The 15696-nt window shown below is 42.0% G+C and overlaps 1 protein-coding gene across 1 annotated transcript in view; it reads right to left on the bottom strand.

Annotated features, from left to right (window-relative positions):
- Positions 1-3839, bottom strand: part of CHRNA5 (cholinergic receptor nicotinic alpha 5 subunit) — a 28398-nt gene extending 24559 nt beyond the window's left edge. Inside the window, 1 exon segment of the mRNA XM_061595081.1 lies at positions 3482-3839. Within this exon segment, the coding sequence (XP_061451065.1) occupies positions 3482-3638 (157 nt within the window). The 5' untranslated portion in view covers positions 3639-3839.
- Between the last annotated feature and the right edge of the window lie 11857 nt (positions 3840-15696).

Here is a 15696-nt window from a genome sequence, read left to right as displayed (position 1 = left end):
CTCTCCCAGGTCACTACTCCCTGAACTTCTGTGTGCGGTGGATCTACCAAGAGGATCCCTTCCGCTGTTCCCAAGAAGGTCTATAGGGAAAGAAGCATTTCCCCCCCCAGATATTTTATGCCTAAATTATTTTGGGCTTTAGATACTAACGTGAACACCTTGAATTGGGACTGGAAACAAACTGGTGACCATTGCAGCTGTTTAAAAACAAGGGTTATGTGAGTTCTAAAAAGGACCCCAGCGAGTAATCCAGCTGCTGCATTTTGGACCAGTTGTCTTCAAGGGCAGCCCTACATAGAATACTCTGCAATCATCCAGTCTGGAACTTACCAGAGCATGGAATATAGTGGCCAAGTCATCTCTGCCCCAAAAGGGACCATCACTAGCAATTCAACCGAAGCTGGAAACAGGCACTCCTAGCCACCGAGGCCACCTGAGCCTCTAGAGACAATGTTGGATCCAGGAGTTGCCCCAAGCTATGAACCTGCTCCCTCCAAGGAAGTGCAACTTGTCCAGAACAGGCAGTCCCCCCCACCTTCCAGACTTGAGAACTTGGCACACACAACACCTCTGTCTTTTCAGGATTCTGCTTCAATTTCTTGATCCACATCCAGCCTAACACTGCCTCCAAGCACCATTCAACCATCTCTCCTGATTCAAATGGAACAGAGAGATAGATGCAAACAACCAGCTTTATCCCAGTGTTATAAATGATGTTATGAAACACAAGTATGACTTGAAACATTACTGCATTTCTTTCACTGCAATTCACAACCTACTCGGGTTAGCATTATTTACAATTAAAATGTTATGCCCCCAGTTCAATCTGATGTTCTCAATATTTACATGTCTTATTTTTATTTACTTTTATGTCACACCAACCATTAAAACTGAACAAAAGTTTGAAGCCAGTTTTACATACTGCTCCCCCAAGGGAACTTATAATGACCCCCAAGTTAGCTATTATGACTCAAAATGCATGCTTGACTTTTCATTTTTATTTATTAAATGCCTTTCCCATCAAATACATTCAATAAAACAACTTTTGATGAAGCTGAAGTTGACAAGACTCTTATTTACATTCTGTGCTTCCACTGTAATCATAATGCTCTTCCAGTCTTTGCATATTTTTTACTCCTGTTTGGTTGCACAGTACATATTCTAAGTTACCTTCTATTCTGCTTAGTTCTGGAAGATTAGTTATTCAGAGGTTAATTCTGTGTAACTTCTGAAGCAGATTTTCCCCACAAATATATAGGAAGCTGCATCAGAATTAATAGTAACAGCAAAATGTGTATAAGCAAGAACTACAAATCTATCATTTTGATTGTGAAAAGAGCAAAAAGCAATATTGCTAGGCTGTGTTTAACAAAGTAAAGGAAGGGTAGTAAGTATGTATCCAGAGCAGGGTATATGTCAGCTCTGCACTGAGACAGCAGTGCCGGTGGGGGCTGGAAATTCCTGGGGAGTTATCAGGACGGGAAAGTCCTTAGCTGGCAGTCTGGTCGTAAATCTGCCAGGCTAATGAGGATGAAGCATGATAAGGGCAAGGCTCGTCCTAAGCTTACGTGCCAAGCCAGAAGTCCAGAAGTGAGGTCAGTAGAGGTCCAGGTTCAATTGCCAAGGGGTCAGTCCAAGATAAGATTCGGGGAAACTAGAAACACACGAAGCCACGCCTGATGTTGTAGTCAGCAACAAGCGGAAGCCAAGGCTTGACTTTTAAGGAGCAGGTTTGTCAGCAGGTGTGAGCCCTCAGCGTTTTGGCCTTAAGAGGACAGGCCTGCCCCTCTTCTGCCTGACCTTCTGCTGTCTATGTTCTGCAGGTGAGGGGGGAGTATCCTGTTCACTGTCTGCATCTGGCTGAAGGGCTTCAGCTGTGTCTGGGGTGCTCTGCAGCTGAGGGGGAGAAGGAGCTGGGTTCTCAGGAGTTTCCTCCGTTTCTCCTTCTGGGTCTGCTGCTTCTGGGTCTGCTGCTGTTACTCCCGAGTCATCCTCGTGTGATGAGTCCTCTGACGGGGCCATGACAGTATATTCAATATAGGTTCAGGATGAATTAAAAAAAAACCAAATCTAGTCACAATATCACTGTTCTTTCTTCAAAACAGAACTGCAAATCTGTTTAATCTGGGTCTGTTAAAACCATTTTCATTCATTCTTCTTATTTTTAAGGATCTAAAGACGTTCTGTTAATCTCTGCTCTCTGGTGTTGCAATACCAATGTTCAAAACCCTCAGTTGTCCTTCAAATCAGATTTAAACATTCAGAAATCTTCGCAAAGCAAGAAAACACCCACGCCACAGCTACACAACATGCTATGTGTCATCTGTTTAAATCCCTGCAGGATTCCCATTCCCAACAAAAAATGTATTCGTTTTAAACTCCCCTGTCTAGCATCACCCCTTTGCAAGGCAAAAAACAGTCTTCTGCGCCTTTCTGGACAGCCCACTACAGCAGAGTTAGCCTAGAAAAAATAAGTCATGCTGAACTCTTTGCAGGGCAGCCCCCTACCACCACCAGGGAGGTGGGGAAGAGGACATTTATCCATGGGAAAAGTCAATAAGCAATCAGATAACCTCCCTGCTAAAATCCTAATGTGCCCATTCTAAGCAAACTGACCCACATTACGTGAATGAGAAGAAACTGTACAAGCTGCTGTTCCTTCTCATCAGCTAGCAGACAATTTACAGCACAATAGGATTGCAGCAGCCTTAATGCTGGAAGCTGCAATCACATAATACAAAAATATTACATTACTGTTACTTTTTTTAAAAAAATGTTTTAATAATTGTTATTTAAAATTGTTTTAATAACACAGATCTCTTCATTTTTGTCAGAATGCCAAGGTATGTTAATGCTACCAGCCTATTGAACCCACTTACCTGACAATAAGTATTAGCATATAATCTGAAATTACACACAAATGGCACTACATAAATATTTTCCAGAGGGGGTAGTAGCAGCAAAAGATGAGCAAAATATCTTGTGGAACCTTAAAAATTTAACCAATTCAGTACCATACAAGTTTTCCTGATTACAGTCCACTTCATCAGATGCATGGATCTCTTTGCTATACATATATATAAAAAATTACTAACACTGTTACTACAGTCTTTCAAAATACTTTAAATAAAGTAAAAATAAATACTTTACAACTAAAAATACGAACAGCTACTTTGTTTTAAATCATAATACCTGGGCCAACCCATCACGTTTTTTTAATGAATTCACACGAGCCCATCACATAACCTCCCAAGTCTATATGTGGGATAAAAACTTAGTAGTAGAAAAAACAATAAAAACAGCTAGCACTACTGTAATTCAAAATAGACGACCCCATCATTTTTATAAAAAATGCATTCACACGAGCTCACCACACGCCTCCCTAATCTATATGTAGAATTAATATGCAGTAGTAATGAAAACTGTTGATGATGATGGTACAGCTGCCTCCATGCACCCACCCCGCCCCGCCCCACCTCACCGGCCGATCTCACGTTACCCAGAAAAGGGGCGCCCACTCCGCCGCTCTCGAGCGTCCCCTCCAGAAGGTGCGGCAGTAGGAGCAGCTGGAAGAGGAGGCAGGTGGGAAGCGGGTGGCCGCCAAGGGGAAGGACGACCCGCAGCCCAAATTCCGCCATGGCTGAGCGCGGCAAAGCCAGGACCAAGAGCTGCCAGCCCTCAACGGCGCCTCAGAGAAAAAAGGACACGCGCGTCGGCAACTACACCACCGGGAGCTTCTTACGACTCTGCATTCAGCCGCTTAGCGGCGGAAGCCCCGCCCTCAGGGGGGAGAAGGGGAAAGGGCGGGAAGCCGACCAAAACAAACACATACAACTCGCGGGTCTACCCATTCCGTAGGGTGGAAGCGGTCGAGTCCCCGGGGACCTACCCCTTCAGGCATTTTGGGAATGTTCCCTCACCCAACCATCCACTTCAAACCGTTTAAAAATCTCCCTATAAGTAAAATCAGAAAGAATATCTTTATTTTAAAATATTTATTTGGATATACCGACTTCAGGCTGCAGGGGCATTTTGTGAACGTTCCCTCAAGCTTGCTAGCTTTAGAGCATTTAAAAACCTCCCTAGAATTAAAATCAAAGTGGTAAGCAGCGGTAACGCAGCTGAAGCTCTGCTGAGGGCCGGAGTTCGATTCCAACGGAAGGAAGAAGTTGAATCTCCCGTAAAAGGGGTTGAGGTCCACTCAGCCTTCCATCCATCCGTGGTCGGTAAAATGAGTACCCGGCCTATGGGGGGGGTAAAAAAAAGGCCGGGGGGGGGTAAAAAAAAGGCCGGGGGGGGGGGTAAAAAAAAGGCCGGGGAAGGAACTGACAATCCCACCTCATATATCTGCCTAGTAAACATCGCAAGACGTCACCCTAAAAGTATCGCACTACAAGTGTGGGGACACCTTTACCGTAGAATTAAAATCAGAAAGAATATCTTTATTATTTTGAAATTCTTTGGATATACCCACTTCATGCAAGGGCATTTTGTGAACGTTCCCTCACGCTTTCTTCAGAGAGTTTAACTCCCTACAAGTACAATCAGAAAGAATATCTTTAATTTAAAATCTTTAATTGGATATACACCCACTTCAGACTGCAGGGGTATTTTGTGAACGTTCCCTTGCATTTTCTTTCTTTCTTTCTTTCTTTCGAGTGTTTAAAAACTTCAAGTGTTTTATTTCAAACCGCCTTTCATCCAAACGGATCCCAGACTGCTGCACAATAGTCAGAACCAACAATACAATAAAATACGACAAAAGCAAAACATAATCCATCATAAGGCAATCAAAAGTAAACACTTCAGCTAAAAGAAAGCAATCCACCCAGATGGCACCAGTTCAGACTGCAAATCATGGATCAAACATTTATTGAAATAATTACTGTATGTCATTTTCTTACTTTCCTACTCTAAAAATGTCAAAGTCAATACTTTTCAAACCAGGAGGCATAAAAATGGTTTATCACTTAAAAATCAAAAGTAAACAAAGCTATGGAGTTATCCATTCTGCATGTCTAAGTTGGGTTTGAAGTAGCGAATTGGAAAAGTGCTCATTTGTTTGTTTTATCACATATTCTTATTGTGGACAGTCCTGGGATATATTGTACAAAGGGTGGAACACAAATACCTTCATTAAAAAAATTAAGTAGTAAGCAAGCAAATAATTTGCTCATCAGAGGGAAATGTGCTGACCAAGACCCATTCCCTGCTACACTGGTTTTCTACTTGCAGGGAGATGTGTTCATGTTTTAATATGAAAGAGCATTTTTAAAGAATGAAGTTAGTTTTATGGTTAGATCTTCTAGAATTTGATTTATCATTTTGAACCGCATTGCAGAGTAAGAAATTGAGAAGATGGTGTGTAAATTCATTCAGCTGTATGTATGGGTGAATTTCTCCTCCATTGATACAAATGTGAAGAACTGGTTTTGGGAGAGTGGTTCCAGTGCGGCAGGGAGGAGGAAATTGTGGGTGCTTTCTCTTCGGATCTGGAGAATTTGCTTCCCACCTCTTCATTTTCGGAGGGCTCAGTGCTCTGACTTCCTTTGAATGCATGTTTTCACACACAACACAAAAAATACATTTCAGTATTTCCAATAGGAAAGGGCCATAGCTCTGTAGTATAGTAGAGCATCTGGAACCTTGGAGACCCGTGGCCAGTTAGTGTAGACAATACTGAGTCAGATGAACCATTGGCCTCACTCAGTAAAGGCAGTGCCTTATGCTCCTATTTGTATTTGCACTGTGTGGGGTGTCTTCACTTACCTGTGATAACTGGCCAAACAGGCACTAAACCAGATACCATAACAGAATGGCACGCTATTTTCTATATCTCCCTCCCACATGGATAGATGTACAGACATTATTGGCTTATTCTACCATGATGGAATTCAACATGATGCACATAGGCCTTTCCAAGTGGTCTTCCATCCAGGCACTGACCAGACCCATACCTGCTTAACTTCAGAAAAGTTTATTGTATCGCATGCCTTCATACCAAGCCCTGCTTTTTGTCTAAGGCTCATTCACATCATGCTACACCATAGAAAGATGTTCACCCTCATCTGCTATTTGATCCTTTTAACCAGAGATAGCAGAGATTATATCTTGGACCTTCTATGAGCAAAAGCATGTGATACTCTGCTGTGCCATGTCATCTCCCTAAACTAGATGGACCCTTGGATTGATCAAGCAGACATTTATAGAAGAGAATGGAAGGGAAAGTGACATAGACTTTCCTCTTCTCCCATGCATTTTAGCATGTGTTTTTAAATTGCTTTTTAAAAATGTGTTTTTAAATTTGTGTAAATGTTTTTAATTGTTGTAAATCGCCCAGAGAGCTTCCGCTATGGGGCGGTATACAAATGCAATAAATAAATAATAAACCAAGTCTATGAGAAAAGCTCTGCAGAAGGCTTTCCCATTTACATTCATTAATGGATACATCCATTTACTGTTCAACTTTAATCACTTTAGACACTGTACCGGACCAGACACAGAAGTGACCAAACCTCTGCTGCAAGTCAAAAAGCACCAGATTCAAGTTACAGCTGAAGGGAAGAATCAGGAGCGCATTTAGAGTGTGCCACAATTCTTCGTTTTGAATTTAACTACAGTGTGGCTTTACTGTCTTACATCTGATATATGATGTCATTGGTGATGGGCAAGTGGGAGTGGCTTGGCCAAAATGGCCTTGCAGGCCAAATTGAAGGGCCTAGCAAGCATAATTAGGCCTCTGGGCTGGAGGTTCTTCACTGGTGCTGTACAGCAACACTGTCTGTCTTCAAGTCTTCCAAGGAACTATTGTTTGCACGTAGTCTTTGAGGCTCTCTTTGGACTGTACTCTGCAAATCTGATGAAAGTTTCTACCTTTTAAAAATATTTTGCAAAGTTTCACGTACAAATAACTGGCTTTTATATGTAATTAATGCAACATATAATTAAATCACAAGTTTCTAAACATGTTATTTTGCAAAATTCAAAACCTTTTATCCATTATTTTTTAAAATAAAAGATGGCATTCAAGTTGTGCAAGTGAGTGACTATAATGCAAGCAGACAATAATAATAATAATAATAAAATTTTATTTGTGAGTCGCCTATCTGGCCGACTGAACAGCCACTCTAGGCGACGTACATTGCCACAATAAAATACAATATAAAACCCAAATACAATAATTAAAATGAAACAGCATTAAACTAAACAACATTAAAAGCTGACCCACCCCCGAAGACCCCATAGGCCTGCCTGAATAGCCAGGTCTTCAAGGCCCGGTGGAAACCTGTCAGGGAGGGGGTATGGCGAAGGTCAAAAGGAAGGGAATTCCAGAGGGCGGGAGCCACAATAGAAAATGCCCTCTCTCTGGTCCGCACCAGCCTAGCTGTTTTAGCTGATGGGACCGAGAGAAGGTCTTGTGTGGCTGATCTTGTCAGGCGGCATAATTGGTGATGCTGGAGGTGCTCCTTCAGATAAACTGGGCCGGAACCGTATAGGGCTTTGAAGGTCAACACCAACACCTTGAATTGGGCCCAGTAAACAACTGGTAACCTGTGTAGATCTACTAAGACCGGGGTGATATGATCACGGCGATGGCTATTCTTAATCAAGCGCGCCGCCGCATTCTGTATCAGCTGTAATTTCCGGACCGTCTTCAAGGGTAACCCCACGTAGAGCGCATTACAGTAGTCTAAGCAAGAGGAGACCAGGGCATGTATCACCCGTGGGAGCAGATGAACAGGAAGGTAGGGTTGCAGCCTCCGTATCAGATGTAATTGATACCAAGCCGCCCGGCTCACTGCTGAGACCTGAGCCTCCATGGACAGCTGGGAGTCAAGAATGACCCCAAGGCTGCGGACCTGGTCTTTCAGGGGTAATCTTACCCCATTAAACACCAAGTCTATGTCTCCCAACCTTCTCTTGTCTCCCACGAGCAACACCTCGGTCTTGTCGGGGTTCAGTTTCAGCCTATTCCTTTCCATCCATTCACTTACGGAATCCAGGCACTTGCACATGGTATCCACAGCCAACTCTGGTGAGGACTTGAATGAGAGATAGAGCTGAGTGTCATCTGCATATTGGTGACACTGCAGCCCAAATCTCCTGATGATGGCTCCCAGCGGCTTTACATAGATGTTGAATAGCATGGGGGAGAGGATAGATCCCTGTGGCACTCCACAATTGAGAGGCCAAGGGTCTGAAACCTCATCCCCCAATGCCACCCGTTGATGTCTGTCTGAGAGATAGGAACAGAGCCATCGTAAGACAGTGCCCCCTATTCCTAATCCCCCCAGGCGATCTAAAAGGATACCATGGTCGACGGTATCAAAAGCCGCTGAGAGATCCAGGAGGACGAGGAAGGTATATTCTCCTCTATCCAACGCCCTCCTCATATCATCCACCAGGGCGACCAAGGCTGTTTCAGTTCCATGTTCAGTCCTGAAGCCCGATTGGAATGGGTCTAAATAATCTGCTTCATCCAAGTGTGTCTAGACAAACCGTTTAGAAGAAGCTGCTTACACAGTACTTTCCCCATCCATATACCCTGCAAAGATTTGTGATATTGATTAGCATACTCTGCAATAAACCCCTGGTACTTTATTTATTTTACATTTAATGACAGTTTTCTTTACTTCATGGCCCCTGGCTTCATATACACCAAAATCCTGTATTGCACACTTAGGCAATTTGCAAAGAGCATCACATAAGCATGTCTTAATCTTTCATTTTACAGTGTGTGGTCACCACAAAAAAAATAAAATATTAGATGGAGCAATATCTTTTCTTCCTACGGCACAAAAATGTGTTATAATGCTGCCTGTCAGATGCATCTAACAAATATGTGTTGTTTGTGGAGCCAACAATTTCCTGAATAGTTCAGAAAATAACTGAGCACCACTTTTATATGCTGGACTTAATCAATCCAAAGTTCCAGATTTATGACTCAGTCTTTATAATCAAATGGATCTTACTGCCATCTGTAATCTTCATTGGCATAAATTAACATATTCATGGATAGTTTTTCAGCTTTCTATCCTTGACCATTAGTTTGATAAGCCAGACATCTAGACCTTTCGCTGACTGCACAATTTGGAGATTCTTGACCTGTTGCTTTCCTTTTCTAGGCATCATGACAAATAAGAACATAGGAGCTGCCTTATACCAGGTTAGACTATTTCTCTGTCTAGTGGCCTGGATCCTGAGTTTCCCACCCATGAAAGGCCACTTTCACAAGTGAGTGAGGACACCCATCTGAACCATATGACATCAAGTGTGGGGCAGGTGGGTATGGCCACAGGCCAGAGTTGTTCCATGCCTGGTCTAGCCCATTGACTCAGTGTGTATATCACCGAGAATAGATAGCTGTGAACATGCTGATCCAGGGTGTTTTGCTTTTCCCTTGTGGGGGAAACAAACCACACTCCCTGGCTTAGGCTACAATCCAATACACACTTACCTGGGAGTAAGTCCCACTGAACCCAATGGACTTCCCTACATTACTATTTTTTAAGCAGAGGCTGGACTGTCATCTATCAAGGATATTATAGCTATGAATTTCAGCAGGGTTGGTGACCTTTGAGAGCCCTTCCAAATCTATAATTCTATATTTATAAATAGTCAAGTCAATAAATGTATTCAAGTGAAACCCTATTGCACCCTCTCAATAAGGGGTATTCACACGTTACTCTGTACCCAGGTACAAGCCCCCTGTACCTGGGTACAGCTGCTCATGAGAAAGAGTGTACACTTGGAGATTTCAAAAATCACCACGTGTACCGGCCTCCTGAAAAAAACCCTCTTCTACTCACGTGGTGATTCTCCCTGCATGCTGTATCCGTGGAGCTGATCGTGAGCAATCAGTTTCCCCCCGGTGACAGCCTGAGCCTTCCTTCTAGCAGCAGCAGCAGCAGCCGCCAATCAGAAGTGGGCTGAAGGAAACGTCAGTTGCTGGAGCCACGGAGCGGGAAAGAAGAGTAAAACTAAAATGGAGGCAAGGGAAGGGAGACCAGCCTGAAGCAACGAATGAGCTTGAGGGAAGGAAAGAAGCAGAAAACGGGGGGAGCTTTGAAGGACTCACTGCAATTTTTAAAAGGTCTACTCAGAAGTAAGTCCCATTGAGTGCAGTGCTTCTGTGTGCTGGCAATGAGTGAGTTTGAGGAAAGGACAGAGGGAAAAAATGGAGAGGAGAGAGCTTTGCAGGATTCACATTTGAATTTTAAAAATGTCTACTCAGAAGTAAATCCCACTGAGTTCAGTGGGGCTTAGTCCCAGGTAAGTGGAGTGGAGCTTGTTTGTACTAGCAATGTGCTTGAGGGAAGGAAGGAGGGAAAGTGTCTATTCAGAAGTAAATCCCACTGAGTTCAATGGGGCTTACTCCCAGGTAAATGGAGTTAGGATTGCCTAAAAAAAAGCAAGTGTTCTGCCAGAGAAGCTAGAGCTAGGCAAGGACTGTTTACATTGTTAAAGTACAATCCTAACCCCATGCCTACTCTAAAGTAAATTCCATTCAGTTTGGTGGAACTTACTCTCAGGTAAGAAGCATTAGGATTCCAGCCTCTGAAAATAAACAGTTGGGGGGTGGGGCAGAGAAAGGGAGGGGAGTTTGCCTCTGTGTCTGCTCACAGTCCAATGCAGTCCTACTCATGTTTACCCAGAAGTGAGTCCCACTGAGTTTAATGGGGCTTACTCCTGAAGTGAATGTGAATATAGAATTACAGCCTTTAACTTCTAAATTCAGTTCTTTCCTTTAAATACTAGGTGATTTATCAATAAATATTATAATTTATAATGTCTGTTCAATCATGTGACTCTTATTGTTGCTTGTTACGAGTAGTACACCTACTACTCAGCATAGTGCCACAAATAGATTACAAAACTTGTTCCAACCCCCCTGTGCAGGTAATGAATAATAGCTGCTATCACAACTGCAATAATAAAATAACTTAATGGCTAGGTAACACATTGCTCAGAAATGATAGTTATCAATAAATAACTTCCCCCAGGCACCTGGTTGGCCACTGTGAGAACAGGATGCTGGACTAGATGGGCCACTGGCCTGATCCAGCAGGCTCTTACGTTCTTAATAGAAATTTTGGGTAATAGCTATCCCTTGTATTTTAACAACATAATCCCAAGCAGGTTTATCGAAAGTAACTTTCACAGTTCAGTGGAGCTTACTCTCAAGTAATTGTGCAAAGGATTGTAGCCTTAATCTTATTTAATGCCTTATTTCTTTTATGTCTCAACTTTCTTGCAAAGAGCTCAGTGTGGAATACATAGTCCTGCACCTCTCAAATATATCCTCAGAATAGCCCTATGAGGTAGTTTAGGCTGAGAAGGTGATTAGCCCAGAAGTCACCCAGTGAGTTTCATGGCTGAATTAGGGTTTGAATCCAGGTCTCCCAGGCCCTAGCCCAGTACTCTTATCACACCACACTGGATTTGCAGAACTTGTACACTACAGTACCTCTATAAATCCAATATAAATTACCCACTATACTTCTCTTCCTTGGTCTTTTAAAACCTATTGAAATCAATGGTAAGGTAAATTCTGTTGTGTGCTTTCTATTTCCTCTTAAAGGTCAAGAAGAGAAATTTAGCCAAGACTCTTCCAATAATTTGATGACATAGGTCAGCAGTGATACATGGGGGGGGAGAGAATGGCAGTGGCACAGAGATGGCAAGGTTGGGGGTACTTTGGTGGAATGCAGCACAAGCTTGCAGGTGTGTGCCCACGTGCTGCAGGATGGTGGTGCCACCAGCCCTCAACTTGCAGATACCTTGTCTCATTCAGTGAGTGGCAATGTTGCCATTACTGAGAGAGCACTGCTATTGCAGAGTCAGGGATCCACCCTGCGTTTTACTAGAACCTCAAGAACCACCAACTGCAGCCAGCTGCAAAAGACGTATGTCTAGTATGAAAGAACATGGCGTCTGAGAAGCTGCTGAGCACAGGGTTATCAGAACCGAGATGAGCTCACAGTCTTTCCACACATAGATCTATTCCTACTTTCCACAAGTATTAATTTCAGTTGTCAAATTTCCAAACGGATGTGTGTCCTTTTGTTGCTATTGTTAAACAACTGGAAGCCAGAAGCGCTTGCCAATTAACTACAAATCTCCCAGGGATCTACCAATAGATTACAGTCTATCTTCTGGCCATCCCTGCACTAAATCATTTGTATGGGCACAGACCTACCCTGCAGGGTTGTTGTAGCATGGTTCAAAGGAGTGCTTGCAAGAATGAAACTACAATAGCAGAGGTAAGACTCTTCAAAACATTGCCAAAGAAGGCATTCTCAAAAAAGCAATGTCACCTTTCTACTGTGTATCCAGAAATTGAGAAGAAAAAAATTGTAGATTTGCTTATCTCTCCTCAGCTCTTTTTTATGTCAAGTGTCGTACATCAAACACATGTTAATGGCTGCCTCCATTAGAAACTGCTGTCAGAAGTGGCTGCATCACATGGTTTTATGGTAACACAAACCTGCCTTGTAGGCTTGTAACATTTTGATTATTTATTTATTTATTATTTGATTTATATCCTGCCCTTCCAGCAGGAGCCCAGGATGGCAAATACTCTGGTTCGGATGGTTAGACTTCATGGTTAGACTAGATCAGGATCTAATACTCTAGATCAGGATGGTTAGACTTCAGTTTTTTTGTATTGATTTTATTATTATTATTACAAAAACCCAAGATCCACCAACCAGAGCAAGCCACAAAATATATGCACTTAAGAGTTAAATAATTCTTAGCCCCGGAATTTGTTTGGAGTTCCAAAATTGAACTGAGCTCACAGTATTTCCACACAAAAATCCACTGTGATTACCCCCCACTTTCTTCATTTCAGCAGTATAATGGTGGGGTGGTCATTTTCTTGTTTTCATTGTGAAACAGGAGTTTGAAATCCTCACTGATCTTCTGTGAGTCATCCTGAGATACACCAATACGTTTTGATCTACGTTCTGCCCACCCTGCATTTAAAGTGCTATCCAAAAGCTAAATATTATGACATAGATCAGTGGTTCCTAACCTGGGGTGTGTGAAGTAATCTGGACGGGGCTGCGAACAGTAAAGAAATTTATTATTATTTTTAAAAAGTCTGCACTCCCTGGACACTGTCTGCTCCCCGCTGCCACTGCAGATGATACCGCCATAGGCTGGAAAGCCCAACTGTTAAATAACGTTCCCCACATTTATATTTTGAGTGTAGTTTTGTGTATTAAAATGCATGATATCCTCAAGAAAGAATCAGGTGTACCCATGTTGGAAGAATAGTTTCAGTTCATAATCTTTTAAGCAGCTTGTTTTTGTTGCAGCCCCCTCAAAATATTTTCATATATAAATATTCAATATATTTACGTCTGCACTTTCACACATTTATCTATGAGTAAGTCCTATTGATCTCTATAGGACTGTATAGACATGTATAGGATTGTTGCATGAAAGCCTACATCAAAACCCGTACATACTCTAATAACAGGCAATGAAAAATGCAATATTTTAATAACTATAATTATGATAGTTACAGGTTAGTATTTTCTTTTTAAAAGTTGGTGTTTTGATTTTAAAAACTTAAGAATCTGCAGGAAAAATGAAAAGAGTAAAACTAACATTCTTGTTTCTGCCAACACTCTTTCTATTGAATGCACCCCTTGACAAGAAACAGTTTCAGGAAGTATAACAAACCCAGCATGCCTTGCCGTGTTGCCAGTAAAAGGGAATTGCTTCAATGGCGCATTTAATAAGTGTCATTGAAGCCATTTTCTTTCCCTGGCAGCAAATGTGTATATAATAGACTGTACACTCGTTGAATGTTACATGTGAATAACTGTACGAGTGTACAGCCCAGCTACTTGTGTACCCAGGTACACAGACTGTACACTCGTTGACTATTACATGTGAATAACTGTACAAGTGTACAGCCTGACTACTTCTGTACCCAGGTACACAGACTGTACACTTGTTGACTGTAACGTGTGAACAGGGCCATAGGCAAGTCCCATTGAGTTAAATGGCACTGACTCCCACACAACTGGGTATAAGACTGCAGCCTCAGTCACCTTGCTAAGCACCCAAACCTAGAGTAACTTACAGAAATAATAAAAGTAACAACTTGCCTACTCAGTCAAATCCAGGGTCCATCTTTAACAGCAGTTCTGGAGAGCCTGGGGCCCTCCACAGGTTGTTCGACTCCCAACACCCATCAGCCCCAGCTAGCATGGCCAATGGTGGTCCAACATCTGGAGGTCCTTGTACTGTAGCATCCCATCTCCAACAGTAGATAGCCAGATGGTTCTGGGAAGCACAGAAGCTTGGTGTGAATGTGCCAGCCCAGGCTCTTTCTTTAACAAGGTCATGTTTTTAGCACTGGAAACGCTAGTTCAAATAACCGGATCTTTTTCTGTCTGTTACCGAAATTGGAATATTTTTAAAATCCTGACCCTACTTACGTTAAAGAGAGCTACCATTTGCTTTAAAGGCTTAGGGTTTTGTACAGAACGGACATGAATGTATCACTGAAGGTTTTAATTTGATTGGTTAATTTCAAGTGGCAGTTTGCTATTTGGCAAGGACTTACAAAATATACTGATTTTAAAAAAGGAGGGCAAAAGACCATGTTTTCAGAGACTTCTGTGAAGTTTTTTTAAAACAGATTAAATACAAGGAATTTGAAATTACCAATTAGTTATAAGATTCTAGAATAAGGATCCAGTTAATTATTTTCCAGGAACAATAAACTCTTTAAAGGCACTGGAGCAATTAAAACTTGAAATAAATAATAATAATCTAACCGCTGACAAGTTTTGGTGGATATTTATGGCTGCAATCCAACACATTTATCTGGGAGTCACATTTAATCTAATAGAGAACTTTATTCTGAGAAGCCATGCGTAGGACTGTGTTGTGTCTTTTTGAAAATGATTTAAATCAGATAATTAGGAAATTAGCCGGAATCTACAAAAGAGAATTTCTGCTACTGTTATTTAGATTCATGTGGTTTCCAGTTATCGCCATGACTAAAAATAGTACCATGGAAAGATTACATGCAGAGCCTGGAACACAATGCAGAATACCCATGCCTTTCTTCAGATAAGCTTGAGACAGGGTTACTTGAGTGGGCACCCCATACATGCCCACTTAACCATGTCAATCTATAGAACTGGCACTGCTACAGGTACTACACAATATTCATTCCACACTTTTAAGAAATCAGTCTTGTAGCATGGCAGCACCCACACTTTGGAACTCCTTGCCTATTGACATCAGAGAGGAGCCTTCGCTGCACAGGACCTGCTAAAAACATTTTTTTATTTGGGCAAGCCTAACCAGACATGGTAGATGCTTACATGTGCTTTGATCTGTTTTTAGCCTAGCTGTTGACTTTAATTATATTTTGAATCTTTAAAATACCTGTTTTTGTCCTTTATTACAATTTTAGTTTTGTAAACTGCTTAAAGTTCTATTTACAGTCAAGCAGTATATACATTTTGTGAAATAAACATCTGTACTCATGGGTGCAAACTGGACAAAATCATCTGAATTTAAAATATTACGCTAGTAGGTAGGGGTAGTGAACCTCTGGTTCAGGGGCCAAATCTGATGCTGCAACTCTAACTGGCCCTTGAGACTCTCACTAAACTATACCTCTTCCACAGTCCACACACATCATGCTCTTGGGTGCTTTTGCCT

Source organism: Rhineura floridana, chromosome 14, assembly GCF_030035675.1.
Source record: "Rhineura floridana isolate rRhiFlo1 chromosome 14, rRhiFlo1.hap2, whole genome shotgun sequence".
Classification (NCBI taxonomy): domain Eukaryota; kingdom Metazoa; phylum Chordata; class Lepidosauria; order Squamata; family Rhineuridae; genus Rhineura; species Rhineura floridana.
Note: the sequence above shows the minus strand (reverse complement) of the source record. Positions and strands in the feature narration are given on the sequence as shown.